Source organism: Dipodomys ordii, unplaced genomic scaffold (genome assembly GCF_000151885.1).
Source record: "Dipodomys ordii isolate 6190 unplaced genomic scaffold, Dord_2.0 Scaffold28, whole genome shotgun sequence".
Lineage (NCBI taxonomy): Eukaryota > Metazoa > Chordata > Mammalia > Rodentia > Heteromyidae > Dipodomys > Dipodomys ordii.
This window is the reverse complement of record NW_012267244.1, coordinates 8,185,078-8,207,396: the sequence shown is the minus strand read 5'-3', so window position 1 is coordinate 8,207,396 and position 22,319 is coordinate 8,185,078. Positions and strand designations below refer to the sequence as shown.

The following is a 22,319-nucleotide window of genomic DNA, read 5'->3' as shown; positions in this document are numbered from 1 at the left end:
ATTCTATGGAAATATGAGTATAACCTGTATATATTTAAGTAAATGGAGTGACTTTTTTGAAAATCTTCTTTTTCTTTGCATCATTGGCATCTTTTTAACCAAATATAGTACAAGGGGATTTCACTGTGATAATTTCATATATATATATAATTTTAAATAAGTTTATTCCTATCCATGTATTCCCTTACCAATCCTCTGTGAATTGTTGTTGTTGTTTTTGGAACAGAGCCTCGTTATAAAGTCCAGGTAAAGCTTAACCTAGTGAGCTTCCCATCTCAGCCTCCAAACGCTAGAATCACAGATATTCAGCCCACATACCACCACATTTTATGGGCTCAGAATTTTGTCTGTTTGCCTTTATTTTCTCTTTTTACCTCCCCTCTCTCACTTTCTTTGCTTTTCTTTCTTTACTTTTTGTATTAACAGTGGGTCCTCACTAATGCTATATATAAGCATACTACCACTGAACCACACCTCTAGCCTTTCACAAAGAATGTTTCTTTGTTGGTGTATAAACAATTACTTCATTATTTCTAACTGTAATATAGTATGAAGTATTTTACTTTGCTTAATGGAGCCTCTGTTGATGAGAAATAATTCTTTAGTTATTATCATACTTGCTCTTATAACTTTAAATAATATACTTCTTGAATTCTCATCTGTGGATCATAACTATCAATTTCTGATATGATAGATGAGGAATTTAGTATTCTTGTACTACTTACCTCATTTGTTTTCATTCTTCTGTTTTTTGCTAAATTATTATTATTATATGATCAAATTTTATAATGTGTAGATTCTGTTCAGTAACTCACTATTATTCTTGGTGCTTTGTCTATAGGTTGTTTATAAATTTAGACCTAATAATAGTATGGGATGAGTCTGTTTATATAAATATGACAGTAGATTAGTCATGAGTCACACTACAATGAAATAGAGACTACTTCTGCTCAAAATTCTACAGATTTTCATGTATCATGACCATGCTGAAAATATCCTTTTTTTTTTTTTTTTTGGTTGGTCATGGGGTTTGAACTCTGGGCTTGGGCACTGTCCCTGAGCTCTTCAGCTCAAGGCGAGAGCTCTACCACTTGAGCCACAGCACCACTTCTGGTTTTCCATTTTTATTGGAAATAAGAGTTTCATGGACTTTCCTGCCCAGGCTGGCTTTGAACTGCGATCCTCAGATCTCAGCCTCCTGAGTAGCTAGGATTACAGGCGTGAGCCACTGGTGCCCGGCTTTGAAAATATCCTTTTAAGTTAGTATTTTTATTTGGTTTAATTCCCAGGTATGTTCCCAAATATGTTAGAGATTTGCAGGTTATATATGTTATATAGTGCTAACGTGAATCATATTGTACAAGTGGTAAAGCAGGAGACTGTCTCTGTTGAACTGAACACATCCATGAGATATAGTTCACAGGGCAGGCTCAGCTTCCTTATGTAGAATTTGCTCTGAGGTGTTCTTTAGCCTTGTCCCTGGAAAGTTTTGACATAGAAGCCAGCAGTTTAATACTATGTCATATTTGGGGAAAGTTAGATATATACAACATTTCAAAGATTAATTCTGTCATATGCTTTTTTTAACTTTTGGGTTTTGGTTTCTGGAGCTTGTGTTCTTTTGTATTTTGTTTTGTTTTTGTTTTTTGTAAATGAGCCAGAGCCCAAATGTTACCCATGAATTAATTTGACTGGATCTGGTCTGTCTGTATTTACTTGTCTCTGTGTTTAATATTGACTAAGGCATCAGAGCCAGCAATGGTTGGTTGAAGGTATGGCTTAGCCTACGAGTGACAATGTCAGATTTGAGTTCAAATCTTGGTTCTGGAAGAAAAATAAAAATAAAACCCAGAGTCAGTCATGGCCAAGACCCATACATCTGGAAAGATGTATGCATTTGGAAAGAAACCCAAACTAGTACTACTGGGATTGATTGGGATTCTGTGGCTATGGAGAAGATAAATTTTCATTTATTCAGAACTGTGTTTTGAAGGATTCTCTACATGTATAACCCCACCACATAATGTTGGTTGTTTTTTTTAAAAATGAACAGATATTAGCTCAATATTTGACTTATCCAGTGTAAGCTTTTCTTTTTAACTATTTTTTTAACCTTCAAGCATAATTAGTTCGGGGCAGCTTCTAATAACTTCGGTGCTACTGTCCATGAACTAGCTTTGACTTCCCCTGACCATGGAGGCCTTATGTAATGAGTGCTGACAGTGAGTTAGAAACTCCAGTTGTCTTCCTCCCTGATGGACATGTCAAGCCCTGCCTGCAGTCGATCATTTTGGGCAGTTAACTTGAGTTTAAAAACTGATTCAATGCTTTATTCTAAACTAGAGCTGACTTTTTTAGATAACCACTTAATATTTAAGATAACTACGGTTTCCTAGAGATGATCTGTAAAAGCTTATTAAAAGGTATTTAGATTATTTAGCTTATTTAGGTATATAGATTCTAGCAAGCATAACATAGATTGCTGGGTGGCAGAGTCCTATGACAGCTTGTAAGAAAGTGGATCCAAACAGTCTGTTAGGAAATCCTTAGCTCTCCAAACTGCAGTCAACACTAAACTATAAAGCTGTATGTATCTGTGGTTTTATAAGGCCCAAGGACAATTTCTCCCTAAAAGTTTATGATGGGAATCTACTGTACAGTGTGATGGCCTGGAGGCATATAAGCAAAGAACAATTGCTATTTGCTAAAAATAGATGTTATTTATTTATATCCACAAAGGGTTTGCACTTTAAAAAGTTAAGTTGCCAAGCACTGGTGGCTCACGCCTGTAATCCTAGCTACTCAGGAGGCTGAGATATGAGGATTGTGGTTCACCACCAGCCCGTGCAGGAAAGGCTGTAAAGCTCTTATCTCCAATAAACCACCAGAAAACTGAAAGTGGCTCAGTGGCTCAAGTGGTAGAGCTGAGGGGCACAGCTCAGGCCCAGAGTTCAAGCCACATGACTGACCAACAGTTAAGAACTCTCTCTCTCTCTTCTCTCTTTTTTCTGTCGTGGATCTTGAACTCTGGGCCTGGGCGCTGCCCCTCAGCTCTTCAGCTCAAGGCGAGTGCTCTACCACTTGAGCCACAGCACCACTTCCGGTTTTCTGGTAGTTTATTGGAGATAAGAATCTCACGAACTTTGCTACCCAGGCTGGCTTTGAACCGCGATCCTCATATCTCAGCCTCCTGAGTAGCTAGGATTACAACAAGGGTGAGCCACCAATGCCCGGCAAGAAGTCTCTTTTCTTTTCTTTTCTTTCTTTTTTTTTTTTACAGAATATTTTCTTTAATGATTAATGTATGTATTTGATCCAGGAACATCATAAAATTACTAATAGAACAATAAAAACAGCAGGTACATAATAGCTTCATCTTATAGAAATAAGGAGGAAAATGTAGATCTCCAAAAGTCAAGACTTTCAGAATTATTTGCAAACCTATAAAATATTGGGATAAACTGAAGTAAAAGCAGATATTTGGGGAAAGCATATTTATTCACATTACAGTAGTAGCAAAAATGTATAAAATTAATATAAATTATAAATATTTAAAAAATCTCTTTTCTAATTTTCATCCTCTTTTCCCAAATACTCAGTAGTTACCAATGATACTATAGTATCAGGTATCTTTCTATTTGTATATGTATTCAGTATATACATAGCTTATATTTAAATAAATGGTAGTATACATATATATTTTATTAGTAATGTATACATGTAAGGTTTTTAAGAAATTAATAATATCTCGCGTATAAGTCAACACAACACTTATAGAATATATTTTGATAACTTAATAGCTTTCTATTATTTGAATATATCATATTTTATGTAAATAACTGATGGTTATTTAGATTGCTTTCAATATTATACTATTAAAATAATGATGCATATATATCATTGCATGGATTTTATTTCCTAGGTGTGTGACTGTACTTGTAAAATGAATTCCTGGAAATAACATTTGTGAGTTCATGATACATGTACTTAAAATTTTGACAATCATTACCAACATGTTTTTATGTTTTACTAATTTAAACTTCCCTGCCCCTGACAATGTATGAGAATGCTTGCCTGTTTTATCCATGTATTTGTCTACATAGTGTTTTTACTTTCATCTTTATTTTCTCCCAATATTGAGGTTTTGAATTTGATACCTTGAGTTTGCTTAACATGCTCAGCTGGTGTTCCACTACTTGCGCCATTATTATTGTCATTTAATTTTTACATGCAAAAAGGTAAAACTTAGCTGGGCACCTGTGCCTCACACCTATAATCCTAGTGACTCAGGAGGCTGAAATCTGATGATCGCAGTTCAAAGCCTGCCTAGGCAGAAAAGGCCCACTTGAGACTCTTGTCTTTAATTAACCACTCAAAAACCAGAAGTGGAGCTGTGGCTCAAAGTAGTAGAGTGCTAGCCTTGAGCAAAAGAACTCTGAGACTGCCTAGGCCCTAAGTTCAAGCCTCATGACCGACAAAAAAAAAAAAAAAAGAGATAAAACTTGAAATAGTTCTAGATTTTCCCTTCTTTTCTGGTTACTTTTTCCTGGGCTGGGCTGGAATGAGATCTTCTTGATCTCAAGCATCTGGTATATCTGGGATGACAGGTATGTACCACTGTATCTAGGTATTGGTTGAGATGGAGTCATATGAACTTTTGGCCCATTTTAGCCTCAAACCATACTCCTCTCAATCTCTGTCTCAAAGTAACTAAGTTTACAAGTGTGAGGCCCTGGTGCCTAGTCCAACATGGTTTTGTCAAAATTTTTTTCCTTCCTAAAATAGTTCTTTAATGGAATTATCCAATCACTGTTCACATTGCCAAATTGTTTTTTAATCATTTATATGAAAAGTATATATATATTATATATTCTCTAATATTTTTATTTAGCACATATATGATTCTTCACATTTAAATGGGTAAAGGACATTCTTTTTAGATAACTGGAAGAGTCTGAGAGGAAATGTCTATAATTTTTTAGTGGAATTTGGGTTATAGAACATAGATATTTCCTGTTAATTTCTCTTTTGTAGTGACAGAATAAAGTAACCTATTTTGTGGCAGATGGGAAGCAAAACGTCCTGATAGTACAAATTTAGTTGGAAATGAAACAATTTTAGGCTGCAAGATCAGTGGCATTTGCAGAGAACTAAGTCAAGGATGGAAAAATTTACTAGAGAGAAGGTTTGAGGTAGTAGTAAAAACAGTGTAAGGGCTATCTCAGAATAGTCAAAATTCCTTTAAGAGGTGATTTTTACCATTTGGAGAGCTCCAGCTGAGCTGTGATCTTCATGAAGATCCCAACTTGCGACCTTTTCTCATGAGGCAGCTGCAGATTACTCCACTGACTGTTTTCTGGGTTCAGAAACCTGGCTGCAGAGTCAGTGCAGTGCTTCTTAACCTTGGCTGATGTCATAGATTGTTCTGTGAGAGATTCTAGCTTAATTGCTTGGAGATGAGAACCCAGGAACAAAGTTTGGAAAACTCCTCAGGTTGGAATCTCATGTGCATCTAGAGCTGAGGACTTCTGCTAATGAATTTGGTGTGCTATCCCTTTTGAGTTAGGGTTTGCAGTACAAGTTGCCATATGTGCACACAAATCAACTGATTTTCCCTGTAGATGGAGATTCAGGAGATTTGGGATGGGGCTGGAGATTACGCCTGTCCAAATAAACTCTCAAGTAATGCTGAAGCTGCTGGTACCTAGACCACACTTGAGAGCTTTCAATTTGTTAGTCAAAGTCAAAATGCTACCCACTGGCCTGTACCTGTCTACCCAAGACAGTAAGCATGTTTCTTGCCAAAGTCTTGTTCTCTGGAAGAAAAAAATGGGCTGAGAAGGTGGCTCAGTGGTAGAGCGCTTGCCTTGCTTAGTGTATTAGAAAGAATGCTTTGGTCAAGTGACCTGTTTTCCATTTCAGTCCTGCCCTTAATTAGCTGAAAAACAAGGTTTTTTAAAAGAAGTATTTCAGTCTCTCACCCTCTTGTCTCTAAAAGAAGAGGGTTGAACTTGGTAAGTTACAAGGTTCTCTTTATTCTTATGTCCTCGTATTCTCGTTTTCAGACTCTGGATCAGTGTTTTATGGAATGGCAATCTGGATTCTGTAGTTCAGGCCTGGGCTTCCCTTAGGGGCTGGAGCTAAGGCCCTGAATTTATGATCTATGGGGAAAAAATGAAACTAACAAATGTTTAAAAATTAAATAATAAACAATAAATTTTAAACTATAGTAAGTATAAGTAGAAAGCAGAGCAGCAAGAGGAAGGTATGTTCATTAGCTTCTTCAGGAAATCTCATTGCCATGAGATTTGAGTTTACCATTGTTTATTGGACTAGACTGATGTAGTGCTGATTTATTATGACAGTTCTTGTGCTGTTAACATTTACTTGTCTCTAACAAGAAAGCATTCTTCAATAGTGAAGAACAAAACTTATTTTACTGCTTTAAAGTAATGTAGGTCTAAGAGATACCTCATGTGGAAGTTAATGTTTCAAGGGACATCAACATCCTAAAACTCTCCTTTCCTAGCAATATTAACCTTTTTCTTAAAAAAAAAACTTTTCCCTAGAAAAGTTTCCTTCCCTAAAAGAAAGTAGTGAAGTGGCAATAAAATAGGTGAATTTCTCTTCCTCTTTCTTTCTTCCTTCCTTCCTTCCTTCCTTCCTTCCTTCCTTTCTTTCTTTCTTTCTTTCTTTCTTTCTTTCTTTCTTTCTTTCTTTCTTTCTTTCTTCTTTCTTTCTCTCTCTCTCTCTCTCTCTCTCTCTTTTTGTCAGTATTGGGGCTTGAATTCAGGGACTGGGCTCTGTCCCTGAGCCTCTTTGTGCTTAAGGCTATGCTCTACCACTTTAGCCATAGTGCCTCATCTGCCTTTTTCTGAGTAGTTTATTGGAAATAAGAGGCTCACAGACTTTCCTGCTTGGGCTGGCTTTGACCATTATCCTCAGATCTCAGCCTCGTGAGTAGCTAGGATTACAGGCATAAACCAGTGGTGCCCAGTGAATTTTCCTATTTTTTTCTTTTTTTTATTGTGGAATTTTCCTATTTTTAAACTATTAAACAAAATATATGTAATTTAATAGCAAAATTATTTTAGCTGCAAGTGACAGAAAACTGAACTTAGGTGAAACAGAAAAGAGACAGGTTAATTGAAAAATTTAAGGATAGAAGTAGCTTTGTACAAATAGCACAATCAGAATTTGATGACTGCATCTTATGGTCTTGCTTTTTTCTATGTTCACTTCGTAGGTCTTTAATTTTTATTTTTTGTCAGTGGTGGGGCTTGAACTCTGGGCCTGGGCACTGTCCCTCAGCTTTCTTCAGCTCAAGGCAAGCGCTCCACCACTTGAGCCACTGAGCCACTTCCAGTTTCTGAGTGGTTTATTGGAGATAAGAGGCTCACAGCCTTTCCTGCCTGGACTGGCTTTTTTTTTTTAATTTAATTTAATTTTATTTGTGAACATACTGTACAGAGGGGTTAAAATTACATGGGCAGGATAATGCATACATTTCTTACCAAGCATTGCAGCCTCCTCCTTTGTTTACCCTTCACATACCTTCCCAGCCTCCCCCCTTCCCCCAATCCCAATCCTTCTCCTTCCCCTGCTTCCACTACCTCCCCCCCCACCTACGTTCCTGAACTGGCTTTGAACTGCAATCCTCAGCTCTCAGCCTCCTGAGTAGCTAGGATTACAGCGTGAGCCACTGCCTCCTGGCTTCATTTTGTTTTTAAGTTCAGCTTAATTATGTGTTGACTGCCAGGCTTTCTTTTTTTGTCTTGGTGAGATCTAATGAAAAATAGAATATTTCTGCTTTAAAACCAAATTTTGAAGTATACCTCATTGGCTGTAATAGGAGATCAAGACTGAGGCCTTGATTGTCCAGATCAGAGTTCTCTGTTTGTCCCTGGATCTGAGAGGCCATATCAACACTGACAGTGAGGGAAGTAGTAACAATTCAGGAAAAGTGGCTAATATTCCCAAGAGGAATACATTTTTGATGTAAACCAAGCAGCAGTGATGACAATTGTCTCTATAATCTTTCTCCATTTAAGCCAATATTAAATTTCTTTTGAAAAATTAAGTTTTAAAAATTTTTTTGGGGGGGATGGGAAGGTGGCTCAGTGGTAGAGCACTTGCCTTGCATGCATGAGGCCCTGGGTTCGATTCCTCAGCACCACATAAGCAAAAAGAAAAAAGCCGGAAGTGGCGCTGTGGCTCAAGTGGTAGAGCGCTGGCCTTGAGCTGAAGAGCTGAGGGACAGCGCCCAGGCCCAGAGTCCAGGCTCCATGACCGGACCCCCCCCCAAAAAAATGATTTTTTGTTGCTGGGGATCAAACCCAGTGCCTATAAATGCTAGGCAAGTGCTCCTCCACTGATATAGCTCAATCCCTTAAGCTTTATTAAAAAAAAAACAACTGTTTTTTTTGAGATGCCAAGATAATAAGATAACATGCATTAGTTGAATTAAAATAACAGAAATTTATGGTTCTGGAAGATAAAAGTCAAGAACCAAGGTTTTGACAGGATAATGTTCCCTCTGAAGGTTCTAGAGAAGAGCCCTCTTGCCTTTTTCTAGCTTCTGGTGGTTGTCAGCAATCCTGAATTTTTTTTGGCTTGTAATTGCACCACCGCAATCTCCATTTTCACGTGGCTTTCTTAGACCTTTATGTGTCTCAATATCCAAAATTTCCTTTTCTTGTCAAAAGATGAAAAAAACTTTTTTTCTTGTCATTGTTTTAATTCTGCTAAAATGTGAGTATTATTGTGATAATTTGAGGGAGAATTAATATTCCTTGGGTTGCAAGTATGGTTATGCACAGAGAGATACTATATCCTTATAGATGACTCTATGGAATCATGTTTTACCTTAAAAATAGAACTGATTATAATTAGATGAACATCATCCATTAATATATTTATTAGCATCTGCAAAAAATAGTGAAATACAATTAGTGAGGGGCTTGGAGAACATTTCCCACAATACATAGATGAAAATTGTGGTCATTGTCTGAAACTCTTCGAAGAGAAGTTCTGTGAAAAAGGAATGCAGCATAAGACAAAACTTCCTTAATGTACAGTATACCAAAGTGGAAGTAAGGGGAATGAAAAGTCCAGGTTCCTTGAGGTTCTCAGGCAGATGCCATAGAATTACCTCCCTGTGAGTTTTGTTTGGGTAGTATTGGTGTCTGAATTAAGGGCCTTGCTCTGAGTTGCAAGACAGGTACTTTACCACTTCAGCCACACTCCTAGTCACTTTGGTTTAGCTTCATTCTCTAGGAATTATTATGTTTTTGCCTGGGATCCAAACTTTAGAATATGATCCTTCATTGCACAATGATAGGGACATTGCCATTAAGTCTGACAACTTTTTGCTTGCCTTGAAATGTGATCTTCCCAATTTCTCTTCTCTTCAGTAACTGGGAAGATAGAAGTGAGCCACTGTCTCTGGCTTCCTTGAGACATTTAATAAAGTTCTTAGATTAAAAAAGAATTGGAAACAAAAGCTTCCTTATAACTTCATTATCCCTTGCAAATCTTCCTGAAAACTTCTTTCTTTATAAAAGCCATGCACATCACTATTAACTAAGTGACAAGATATTTAGGTAAGTTTAAAAGTTTTTAAATGTTTTGCTGTCTGACTTTGGTTCTATGGTCTAGTAGGATAAAAAAAAGTAGAAGATGCGGGGCACCGGTGGCTCACGCCTGTAATCCTAGCTACTGAGGAGGCTGAGATCTAAGGATCACGGTTCAAAGCCAGCCCGGGCAGGAAAGTCTGTGAGACTCTTATCTCCAATTAACCAGAAGTGATGCTGTGGCTCAAACGGTAGAGCGCTCATCTTGAGCTGAAGAGCACAGGGACAGCGCCCAAGCCCAGAGTTCCAGCCCCACGACCGACCCCCCCAAAAAAAGGTAGAGGATATTGAAGTTAGGAAAACAAAGAGGTTAGGGAACAAGATTTGTATTTATTGGCCCACAGGGTACATTGGACTAGGCTCTTTAACCATATCATCTCATCTCATTTGTATACTTAGTTTCCTTTGCTTAGCTTGAAACTTGGGAGTTGGTGGTTCTTAGTGTTGAATTTTCAAATTAATTGTCTTTTTTTTTTTTGGTTATGGAACACAGGACTGCTGTGATGGGTACATGTGTAAAACACATTTTCAAATAAAAAATGAGACTTCAATGTCATATCCAGGAAAATCTGCTAGTGTACAGACATGTTCTCCCATGGAGGTAAGTAGCTTAACACACCATATTCTCCTTTTTAGTATTTGTGAAGAATAATGTTAGAATTCAGAACCATTACTATGTATATATATATATATATATATACATACATATATATATGTATATATATACATAAATATGTGTATATATATACACTTAAAAAATTTACTGCTCCTGGATCCTGAGCCTGTTGTAGGAGGAGATGGGAACATCATTTATAAAGTTATTTTCTTGTATAATAATGAAAGCAGGAATTTTGTATTCACTGAGTCCTATTTGGCTGTAGTGAGCCTTCACACTTTTAGTTTCCCTTGAATCTGAAGACCACAAAATACCTTTTGTTGACTATTGATTTTTTTCTTCAATGAAATCCTCTAGTATTATCCTTAGACTACTTAGTTCTTACTGGGGAACGCTTTCCCTGGTCTGCCTTAAACCCTTTTTTCTAGCCACTTGAAATATATGATCTAGGTTATTCCTTAGATAGTTCAACTATTGACTTGAGAAACTTGCCAAATTAAATCTGACAGTTTTTAAAAATTATCTTTAAGTAGTTGTACAAAGGAAGTGTCATCAACATTCTCATACTCTTTTGACCTGCTTGCTGAATTAAATTTTATTAAGATATTGGGTGATTTGTAAAATATAAAATTTTGTTTTTATCAAAATGCAAATAGTGTTTTCATATTTCTTATTGCTAAAAAATACATACCACTCTAAAAATAAGTAACATGGAAATGTATAAAAGGTTAAAAAAATTTTCCATAGACTTTTTGATAGGTAAACGCATTAACATTTTAGTAATTTAGTAATTATCATTCTATTTGTTTCTACCATGCATATTGGAATGACCTAAAATATCATGGACATCTGTCCATATCAGTAAATGCATAATTCCATAGTTCTTTTTAATGGCTCCATGATATTGTATTCTCTGGATGCATAGTAATTAACATTTTTGGCTTTTTTTCTTCCTTCCTTCCTTTTTTTTTTTGCCAGTCATGGGGGGTTGAATTGTGGGCCTGGGTATTGTCCCTGAGCTTTTTGTGCACAAGGCTATTGCTCTCCCACATGAGTAACAGTTCCACTTCTGGATTTTTGTCTTATGACTTTCCTGCCTGAGCTGGCTTCAAATTGAGATCCCCAGATCTCTGACTCCTGAGTTGGTAGGATTATAGTCTTGAGCCACTGGTGCCCAGCCAGGCATTTTTTAAAGCTGAGATTTGTACTGAGGGCCTCATACTTGCTTTGTAGGTTTTTCTACTCCTGAGCCATGTCTACAATCCTGTTTTTCACTGATTATTTTAAAAATAGAATATTATGTACTTTCCAGCTTGTCTACACCCTGATCCACCAATTTTTAGTTTCTCCTTTTGCTGGGTTAAGAATCACTTAACACTGTGTTTAGTTTCTCTCCGTTGAGATGGAGTCATACAGATTTTTGTTAATGAGGCTGGATTTGTACCAGGAACTGTCCATTCTCAGCCTCCCAAGTAGCTAGCATTACAAATGTGATCACCAATGTCTGACAGATACTTGAATTCTGAAAGAAGATTAGTGGGACCTAATTGTTTCAGCAGAAAAGTAGAAATTACTGATGTTCATTTTCTAAACATCCTAGTAAAATGGGAAGAGTCTTTCTGAGAATCTGTTAAATCAGGCCAATTTGGCAATTAGGCATTAGCCCTTTTACTTGTCTGATAATGGTCTGAAATTACCTTTTTCCAGTATAAAGTTATTCTTGACAGTATTGTGCTTGGCACTAAGTTAAGTGAGTACTTCAATTTTGAGTAATGCTTCATGGCTCAGATAACTAACATCAAATCTGAAGCCAAGCATGTTAGGAAACTTTTCAGTTCATTATATATTAACTTTTAGTTAAAAAACCCATAGAAATAATGATTTAAAAAATGAATTCCAGTTTTTCTCTAACAAGTTGGCAGAGAGCTTAAAAGCACTAAAAAGTGTTGACAGTGTGAAGGAACTGACAATTTTGAGTTGATGTTTTAACATTACAAAATTTAAAATTGTGCACATGCTATATGTGATTCGTTTCAATTCTAGGAATTTAGCCTCATACAATATAATTTTTTCCATTTTTTACTTCTAACATTTTCCAATGAATTTCAACATATGGTAAAGTTGAAAGAAATTTTCAGGGAACATCTTTATACTCACCGCCCAGATTCTACAATTAACATTTTTCTGTGCTTGATTTATTATATACCTATTCATCTACCCATCAAAATACATTATTTTTTGATCTGCAAAACTTTTACATTGAGGTAAATTGCATACCCATACTCATAAAAAATCAGAAATGTACAAAGATTTTCCTAGAAATATATTTATTAATTACACTACTATTTATGATAGGGAAAATGGGAGCAACTATAATGTATAAAAGTAATTATTTGTTAGGGCACATCTTTATGAGGGATAGAATTATTAAAAAGACCTTCTAGAAGATTACTTAATATTCATGTTAAGTGAACAAAGTAGATATTTTTATGTTAATGGTATTCAAATGTAGTTAATACCAAACTATCTATTGCCAATTAGGATTTTAAATATTTACTATTTTCTTTTAACATTTATCTCTTTTCTCTCATCCCCTTGAAGTCCTTGGGATATTTTTGCTTTGTCTAGTAGATCCGTTTGGAGTCACCATCCATATACCTTTCATTTCCGAAGTTCTTTTTTTTTTTTTTTTTGTCGGTCTTGGAGCCTGAACTCTGGGCCCGGGTGCTATCCCTCAGCTCTTCAGCTCAAGGCTAGCACTCTACCCCTTGAGCCAAAGCACCACTTTTGCCTTTTTCTGCTTATGTGGTGCTGAGGAATCAAACCCAGGGCCTCATGCATGCAAGGCAAGCACTCTACCACTGAGCCACCTCCCCAGCCCTTTGAAGTTCTTTTAAGGTATTTCATTCTTTCCATTCACAAGTAACACAGGAAGATTATAAACTTCAAGATGATAAGATAGTACAATACCCATCTTGGTAAATCTGCTTTCCTTTCCAGTCTCCAGCAGGAACAGTAATTGAAAGATCCTGTATGTAACATACAAATATACTACAGGCCTAGAAATAGTTTTTTCATTTCCATTCAGATAAGACTTTCTTAGCTATGAGTCATTTTTTCCCCTTAAAATATGTTTTATTCCTGTTTTTTTCTCTTCAAGGATTTTGCATATATGTTCTGCCAGGAGCCAGTGGCTCATGCCTGTAATCCTAGCTACTCAGGAGGCTGAGATCTGAGGATCACGGGTCAAAGCCAGCCTGAGCACAAAAGGTTGTGAGACTCTTATCTTCAGCAAACCACCAGAAAACCGAAAGTGGTGCTGTGATTCAAGTGGTAGAGCTAGTCTTGATCTGACAAACTGAGGGACAGTGCCCAGGCCTGGAGTTCAAGCCCCAGGACCAATAAAAAAAAAATAAAAAAGTATGTTCTTACTGGGCACCAGTGAGTCAAGCCTGTAATCCTGTCTACTCAGGAGGCTAAGATCTGTTGACTATGGTTCCAAGCCAGTCTACAAAGGTCCCCTTGAGACTCTCATTTCCAATTAACCACTCAAAAGCCAGAAGTGGAGCTCTGGCTCGAAATGATAGAGTGCTAGCCTTGAACAAAAGAGCACAGGGACAGGGCCCAGGCCCTGAGTTCAAGCCCCACCACCACCACCAACAACAACAACAAAAACCCTGACTAAGCCTTCTAATTTGGTTACTTTCGTAAGCCATTTCATCTTAATGATCATATAGATCTGTATATTGATATGTACTGGGTTATCAGTAAATTATGCAGAATTTATTCATTTCTTAGTACATTTCATTTCTGCTAGAATGATGTTTTTTTTTTCCAATAGTAAATTTACATAGAAGAATAAGAATGTTTAAAGAGAGAAACTTTCAGTATGTTTTTATTAGTTTATGTTTTAAATGTTGGAATGGAATTTGATGATCAGCCCTTTACCTTTCGGTTATCTCTAATGTTCTAGTGTTACTGGTCTGATAACTCATGTAAATTCAGATTGCCTTATTTGCATTATAACAACAACACAATTAGAAATAGTACTAGACTTAGAAGTTTTGCTTTTGATTTTTCAGCCACATATTAGCTGTGTAACCTCTAATAAACCTTAGTTTTCATATATAGTTATTTACTTTTTGGTTGGATGTAAGTATGAAGTGCTATTAATACTAATAAAATGTTTCGTTATCATGCAGTAAGGAGCAGGAAGTGAAGGGAGAAACAAAAAGCACCCTGCTAAACTTTTCACTGCTGTCTCTGTTTTTTAGAGGAAACAAAGAATTTTCAGGTTAGAGATAAATTCCTTCACCTATAGTTAGGTATCAGTATCTCAGAATGATTCTGATGATGACAAAACTGAGAGTGACTTTCACTAAAAGTAGTGGTAGACTAATTAAGACAGCTGAGGAATTTCATTTTAACTGCATATATGATGGCTCATTTTCCTAGATCTTTACTGAATATAGTTATGGTCCTAAAGTCTTTCCCTCATCATAGATTTATGTATAATTTTAATGTATTCAGTATAATTATCAGTATGATGATATAAAATTCACTAGTTTTCACTTTTGATTGTCTCAGATTTAATTTATTTTATCCTGCAGATTATTTGTGGCATCAAGAGAAAGTATCATGACAATTTAGATATGCACTTAGGTAGAATGCAATTAGATGAATCTACTGTTTGTCTCAAAAAGAAATATTGAAGCAAAATTCAGAAATAAATATTGATTCAGGAAGAAGATTATATCCATGATAGAAGAATTCATGATCTATATGTTTCTAACTTATGAAAATTATCAAATCCAGCTATAGGAAAGACGCTATCAGTCATAAAAATGACTGGTACTTTTGTGATCATTAATGAGTTTCATCATCTTTTTTTTTTTTGTCGGTCATGGGGCTTGAACTCTGGGCCTAGGGGCTGTCCCTAAGCTCTTAAGCGCAAGGTGAGCGCTCTACTGCTTGAGCCACAGCGCCACTTCTGGCTTTTACTGGTTTATTGAAGATAAGAGTCTCACGGCCTTTCATGCTCGGGCTGGCTTTGAACCATGATCCTCAGATCTCAGCCTCCTGAGTAGCTAGGATTACAAGTGTGAGCCACCGGTGCCTGGCTTAGTTTCATCATCTTTTAAACAATTGTTTAAAACAATATTAGTTCTCATTTTCAGCCATCACTTATCATGAGGTGCCACAACTCTGGGGAGTGATAAATTCTTAGATTACAGGTCATGTCATTATAAAGCATAAATTTAGGAGAAAACACTTTTTAATCCTTAAATACAATACTCAAAGGGCTAAAATAATTTTTCTATAATTTTCTCTGAAATTGGTAATGAACGTTTTCATAGGTAGCTGAATAACCATCCCAGAGGAATTTAAATATATGAATGAATAGATGTTAAGCTTGAGAAGAGATTCTGTGGCATTAGAGAACACCTCTGTTTGTTTAGCCTCAATCAATATTTTTATCAATGACTTTAAGCAGATTATCTTTTAATAAACATTATGTCAGTATTAATGTCTTTTTATACTAATATTTTAATCCCTATAAATATGTATAATGAACATGTATTGATTTTCCATTATGTGCTAATTTTCCATAGTAGTTCTAAATTACTAAATCCTTATAAAAGTCCGTGATAATAAATACTAATATGACTAATTTATGGAAAATTATTAGTGAAATAGTTGAAAACCCAGCTGGCAATAGTAAGAAAAAGCGAATTGATTTTATTTTTTATTTTATTTTTTAGGTAAGGGGTAGGTTTATTCAGTAGACCTGCTGGGACCAGGCCAGGTTGGCCCTCCACATGGCTGGGAAAGGCCTGGGAGAGTCAGCTGGGAAAGAGAGAGAAAAGAGCTAGAAAAGAGAAGAGAGAGCTGGGAAAGAAAGGTGGGAAAGAGAGAGCTAGGAAAGAGAAGAGAGCTGGGAAAGAGAAGAGAAGGAAAGAGCTGAGAAAGAGCTAGAAAAGAGCAGAGAGAGCTGAGAAAAGAGCTAGAAAAGAGAGCGTCTGGGAAAGGTGGGAAAGAGAGAGCTACGAAAGAGAAGGGAGCTGGGAAAGAGAAGAGAAGGAAAGAGCTGAGAAAGAGCTAGAAAAGAGCAGAGAACGCAAATTGATTTTATTGAGCATTGACTACTGACACTGTTTTAGGAGATTTGTGTGTATTAATTTATTTTATGATATAAACACTTAGTATTATCATTTTATAAATAAGAAAACTTAAACCACACATGTTAAGAAACTTTCACAATAGGCTAGGCATGGTGGCTCAAACTTGTTATCCCTGCTACTTGAGAGGTAGATATGAAGAATGTCATGTTTCCAAGCCAGTCGGGGCAAACAGAGATCTCATCTCTACCAATATGCAGGCATGGTAGCACATGCTTTGCCAGATCTCAGTTATCTAAGAAGCCATAGGTAGGATAACTGTTAGGTTGGCCAGAGAAAAACCAGGAGACTCTACCTGAAAAACAAAAACAAGAAAGAAAGCAAAAAGTACCAGAGGCATGGTTCAAATAATAGAGTACCTGCCCAGCAAGGGAGAAGCTCTGAGTTCAAGATCCAATACCACCAAAAAATAAACAGCTAAAAGCTGCCTTAGGGAGTATGGGAAGTGATTAAGTTTGACTTTAGAGATCATGGACTTAAGTATTATAAAAGTAGTAGGTACTACTTTAGTGGCATTAGAATTACGTGAGGGCTTGCTTGAAACAAATGATTATGTTATTTAACATTTTGTTCAAACAAATTGCTAGACCCGCTTTAGAAATTTTCATTCAATAGATTTGGAGTGGGTCTGAGAATTTACTTACTTCTGGTCAAGGAATTGCACTTTCGAGAATCACCACTAGTACATAATAGATAGCTTAGCAAATTTGAGATGCTGCACAGCTAAGATGGTTAGTTAATACAATACATTCCAGAGCCAATACTGCAATGATGTTGATGGAATGAAAGAAGTCTTAGGTAGTGTTTACCAGAAACAGAGCTTGAGACAAGAATGGAAGACTGTTCAAGTATTTATGACAGATGTGGTCTTAGATGAAAATGAGTAGGGGAAGTAGGAAGGAGCCAAGAAAAAGTTATGGAAGAATATTGTCTCAGGTAGAAACAAAATTTACTCTTCTCAGCTCTAGAATGCTAACCATATCACACAATTAGTCCTAGCGTTAGCCATTGAGTCTGGGCTGGCCTTTTGTACTTGGTTACCATCATTGCAATGCCTGTCAGTTACTAACCAAAGTGCAGATGGAAATCATTCTCTAAAGAAGGCTGCTGCTGTGAGTTATCAATTAGCAGTTGCAATAGTTGAATGGGGACAGGTGCACCAGCCTTAAAGGGAATCAAAACTATGACAGCTAGTGCTGGAATGTGGCTTAGTGGTAGAGTGCTTGCCTAGTATGCATGAAGGCCTGGGTTCAATTCCTAAGTACCACATAAACAAAAAGAGCCACAAGTGGTGCTGTGGCTCAAGTGGTAGAGTGCTAGCCTTGAGCAAAAGAAGCTCATGGACAGTGGTCTGGCCCTGAGTTCAAGCCCCATGACTGGCAAAAAGAAAAAGAAAAGAAAAGAAAAGAAAGTATCTTGTGCAGTTCAAATTGATTTTATGCTGCAAATGATCCTTATGACACCATTGTATGATTCTGGCTTCAAATATTTCAGAAAGGAATCCTGAATTGTATAGAAGACTGAGATAAAGGAATTCTACATTCTCTTTAATAGTTTAATGGCCAATAAAGAGTTCTATATGTATACCTCACACTTTCTATTTAGAGGTGTTCAAAAAAAATGCTGATAATAATTTTCAATTTTCGTTTTCCATTGGCCTCATATGATTAAACAAAACAACCAACTCCCCCACTCTGTCCTGAACCAGCAATCCTGGTAATAGGAAAAAACACGTGGATTCAGATTTTTACAATAGTGTGTAAATATTATAGAACTTAAAAACACAAATGAAACATAATGAAAATTAAAGTTTTTTTTTAAAGTTGGTTGTGGGGTTTGAACTCTGGGCCTGGACACTGTCCCTGAGCTCTTAAGCTCAAGGCAAGTTCTCTACCACTTGAGTCACAGTACTACTTCAGAAAATTAAAGTTTTTATAGTCATAGTTTCTACCATTTTTACTTTTTTTTTTTAAGTCGGTCGTGGGGCTTGAACTCTGGGCTTGGGCCCTCAGCTCTTCAGCTCAAGGCGAGTACTCTACCACTTGAGCCATAATGCCACTTTCAGTTTTCTAGTGGTTTATTGGAGATAAGAGTCTCACAGAGTTTCCTGCCCTGGATGGCTTTGAACCGTGATCCTCAGATCTCAGCCTCCTGAGTAGCTAGGATTACAGGCGTGAGCTACTGGGGCCTGGCCCATTTTTACATTTTTAAATATAATTTTAAATGACAGTTGAAGGAATGGAATAATAAGCAGAAATTTACTAAATGAATGGCAGTATCTTTGTATGTCTAAAGCAGGAATTCTTAGTTATATTACATATGGTATTTATTGAAGAGTATAATGTTGCTTACAGAATTTCTGAATTTGTGGATTAACAAGCTTGACTGTAGCATGCAAGTTTTGAACAGCATATTTTGTTTTAAACAGAAAACACAACTCCATTGTTTTAGCTTAGGATAATTAAATATTTTTGATAGAAATATGGAAAACATGTCTTGTGACTCTTCTACAAGTGAATGTTGGTGCTACTACTTTAATTTTTGGATTGAACTGAACTCTAGGAGAATTCAGATATGATCACTTAACAGAAGTGGAAACTGATCAACAATTGGTCTACTTTATTGAAAATAATTTCTTGTGAAAAAATCTTACTGGAACCTTATCTATGAAATGATAGTTTGAAAGTATACCCTCTATATGCCAATTAATAGTAATTTTTAATGAAATTAGCTTTTATAATTTGCATTTATTGTTGCAAAATAGCTGCTAAACTTTGACAATATTTTATAAGATTCTAAAATAACTTGCTAGCTAATCAAGACTAAAGACACTGGAGTGAACAGATAAGATATAAATTTTTGATCATGCTTAGTACTAAGTCATTCAATAAAAGGAAACATTGGGATAAATATTGCACATAGATAGTGACAATATTCAGGAGTGAAAATTATTAATGAATATTTAGAAGGAAATATCTGAAAACCTTTCTGTAGACTCTGCTAGTTGACATTGCTTTGCATTTTCTTTTTTGTCTTTAACATTCATTTATAAAATTTTGAATCATTTTCATAAAATATAGATGACCTCAATTTTGTCCTTTGATTAATACAATTTATACTTATTTATTAATACAGTCATACTTAACTTCAAGTTAGTTAATAATTTGTATATTATTAGAGTTTTCATTCTTTCTGAAATTTGATTTCTTTCTTTTGCAGAGGTATCTGAGATGTGTATGAGCATATTTTATTTATTCATTTACTATTTCCGTTACTTTAGAGCCCCAGGTTGAAAATGATAGAGTCATAAAATCAGTAATAGTATGCTACTGGAAAAAAACAGATTTTTGTCCTAGGGCCTTGTAGTTCACTAACTGAGACTTTCCTTAGACCAGGACAGGTAGACTATTATAGTGAGGCCCTTACCAAAAACCCCATCTATCATAAATTCCCTGAAGCATGAAGCTGAGAATCAGTACCAGGAGATGATCTCAATTGCCAAAGAACATATTCAGAGGATGATGTTCTTCTGAGGTAACTGGGGCTTCACATATATTCATTTGCCCTCAGGATTTTATTAAGTGGCTTCTAGGATGAGTTCTAGTTTGTATGTTCAAAATAGACTTATAAGTCAGAATATTACTATTTTTTATAAATAGTACAAATGACAAACCACTTCTCAGTAAATGTTAGCAGTTTCTCTGTAAAGGAACTGATACTTTGAGACTGAAGTATAGACATTGTGATAAATGTAAATGAGTAATAAGCATGATTACCCCTAGTATTTGGAAATGTAATTATTAAAGCAGCATTAAAATATCAGAAAGTGTAGATGGGTACTGATGACTCATGCCTGGTGACTCATACTCATCCTAGTTAATCAGGAGACTGAGGTTTGAGGATCATGGTCAAAGCCACTCTGGCCAGGACAGTCCCTGAGACTCCAATTAACCACTAAAATGCTGGAAGTGAAGATGTTGGCTCAAGTGGTAGAGCACTAACCTTGAGCTGAAGATGCTTAGGGACAGTGCCCATGCCCTGAATTCAAGTGCCAGGATTGGGGGAAAAGCCAGAAAGAGCTATGTTATTGTGTGGGGATAACAAAGGAAAACATGGGATATAGTCACTAAATATTTATGCTGATAAACTCTCTCAGGACATAGCTGTTTATTAAGTTACTGATTCTAATCCTATTTTGAGGGGAGGCGCTGGTCCTGAACTTGAACTCAACTCAAGTCCTAGGCACTGTCCCTGAGCTTTTTTGTTCAAGGCTAGCAATCTACTACTTGAGCCACAGCTCTACTTCCAGCCTTCTGGTAGTTGATTGGAGATTAGAGTCTCACAGACTTTCTTGTCCTGGCTGGCTTTGAACCATGTCCTCTGATCTCTGCCTTCTGAAAAGCTAGAATTATAAGAGTGAGCCGCTGGTGCCTGGCTTCAATTCTACTTTTGTGTTTTTTTTTTCTTGAAGCATTATGAAAGATCAAAGACAAAGTAAATTCTAACTCTATTTAAAGTGTAAATATATTCCATAGAATGGTAGAGTGTTTGAGAGGAGAAAGGATAGAATGCTATGAAAACTACTCATACCTGATTATGATTTGAAATCTAGTAAAACTGGGGCTTATTATGCTCTATATAACATTTGTTATACAGACTATTCCTTTAATTAATATGTGAGAAAAGTGTACACTTTGTCTATTCATAAGAAATGACATATAGAGATATGTCACTAAAACTATTTGAACTATCTATGATTTAGAAATCTTAATTCAATTTAATGTTCTGCTATGAAACACAGTAGTTAGAGTGGCAGGGTCAGGCTCTGTCTTCTGATGTATTTCTTGTATAGTTCTTTGGTACCTCAATAATACCACTTTGCAAAATTCAGAGTATCTTGATTCACTAAGATTCAATAGCCTAAATGGCTTCTTAATGTCATCATCCTATTTTATTTTGTGTCTGAGTCTTTTTGTCTTTTTTTGGGTCACTTCTGAGGCTTGACCTCAGAGTCTAGGTACTGTTCCTGAGATGTTTTGCTCGGTTAGCACTCTATCACTTGAGCCATACCTCCACTTCCAGTGTTTTTGATGCTTAATTGGAGATAAAAGTCTCACAGTTTTTCCTGCCTAGGCTGACATCAAATCATGATCCTCAGATCTCATCCTCCCTCAGTAGCTAAGATTACAGGCATGTGCCACTGACTCTTGGCTTGTATTCTATTTTTTGTTGTCAAGGCAATAGAGAATCTATATTTACAGAGAAATCAAGTTGAATGAATTCAGTTAGTAAATAATTCTCTTGCTGCTTATTAGGCTAGTAGAGAAAGTCTTGCAAACCCATCTGTCATTGCCAATTTTTTTAAGGGATCAAACATTTTTTGGCTTACGTTTTCAGACATTTGCATCTATCATGGAAGGGAGGTCATAACAGAGCAGAGATAGTCTTTGTATTTTAACTCAACAAAAAGGTATGTAAGAAAAAATTATTTTTTACCTTGATTATTACTTTCCTCTTCATTCTAGTTTACCTTGAACTCTCCATATCAAGTGTTCATTTTCCTTGACCACATCACATTTGACTATATTGGCTGGCCAAACCCTTTCTTAGAATTACCTGTTTTTTTTTCTAAATTTTATTGTTAAGTAGTGTACAAAGAGGTTACAATTCCATAAGTCAGATTACGAATACAGTGCATCTTGATCAATGTCACCCCTTCATTATTCTCCCTTATTGGTGGATGAATTTTTGTGGGGGGGTCCGGTCATGGGGCCTGAACTCTGAGCCTGGGTGCTGTCCCTTAGCTCTTCAGCTCAAGGCTAGCACTCTACCACTTGAGCCACAGCGCCACTTCCGGCTTTTTTCTTTTTGCTTATGTGGTGCTGAGGAATC

General features: G+C 36.3%; 1 protein-coding gene across 1 annotated transcript in view; it reads left to right on the top strand.

Annotated features, from left to right (window-relative positions):
* Nucleotides 1-22,319, top strand: part of Atg10 (autophagy related 10) — a 267,153-nt gene that overhangs the window by 75,688 nt on the left and 169,146 nt on the right. Inside the window, exon 3 of the mRNA XM_013015839.1 lies at nucleotides 10,126-10,233. Within this exon, the coding sequence (XP_012871293.1) occupies nucleotides 10,126-10,233 (108 nt within the window). The remainder of the gene's footprint in view (nucleotides 1-10,125; nucleotides 10,234-22,319) is intronic.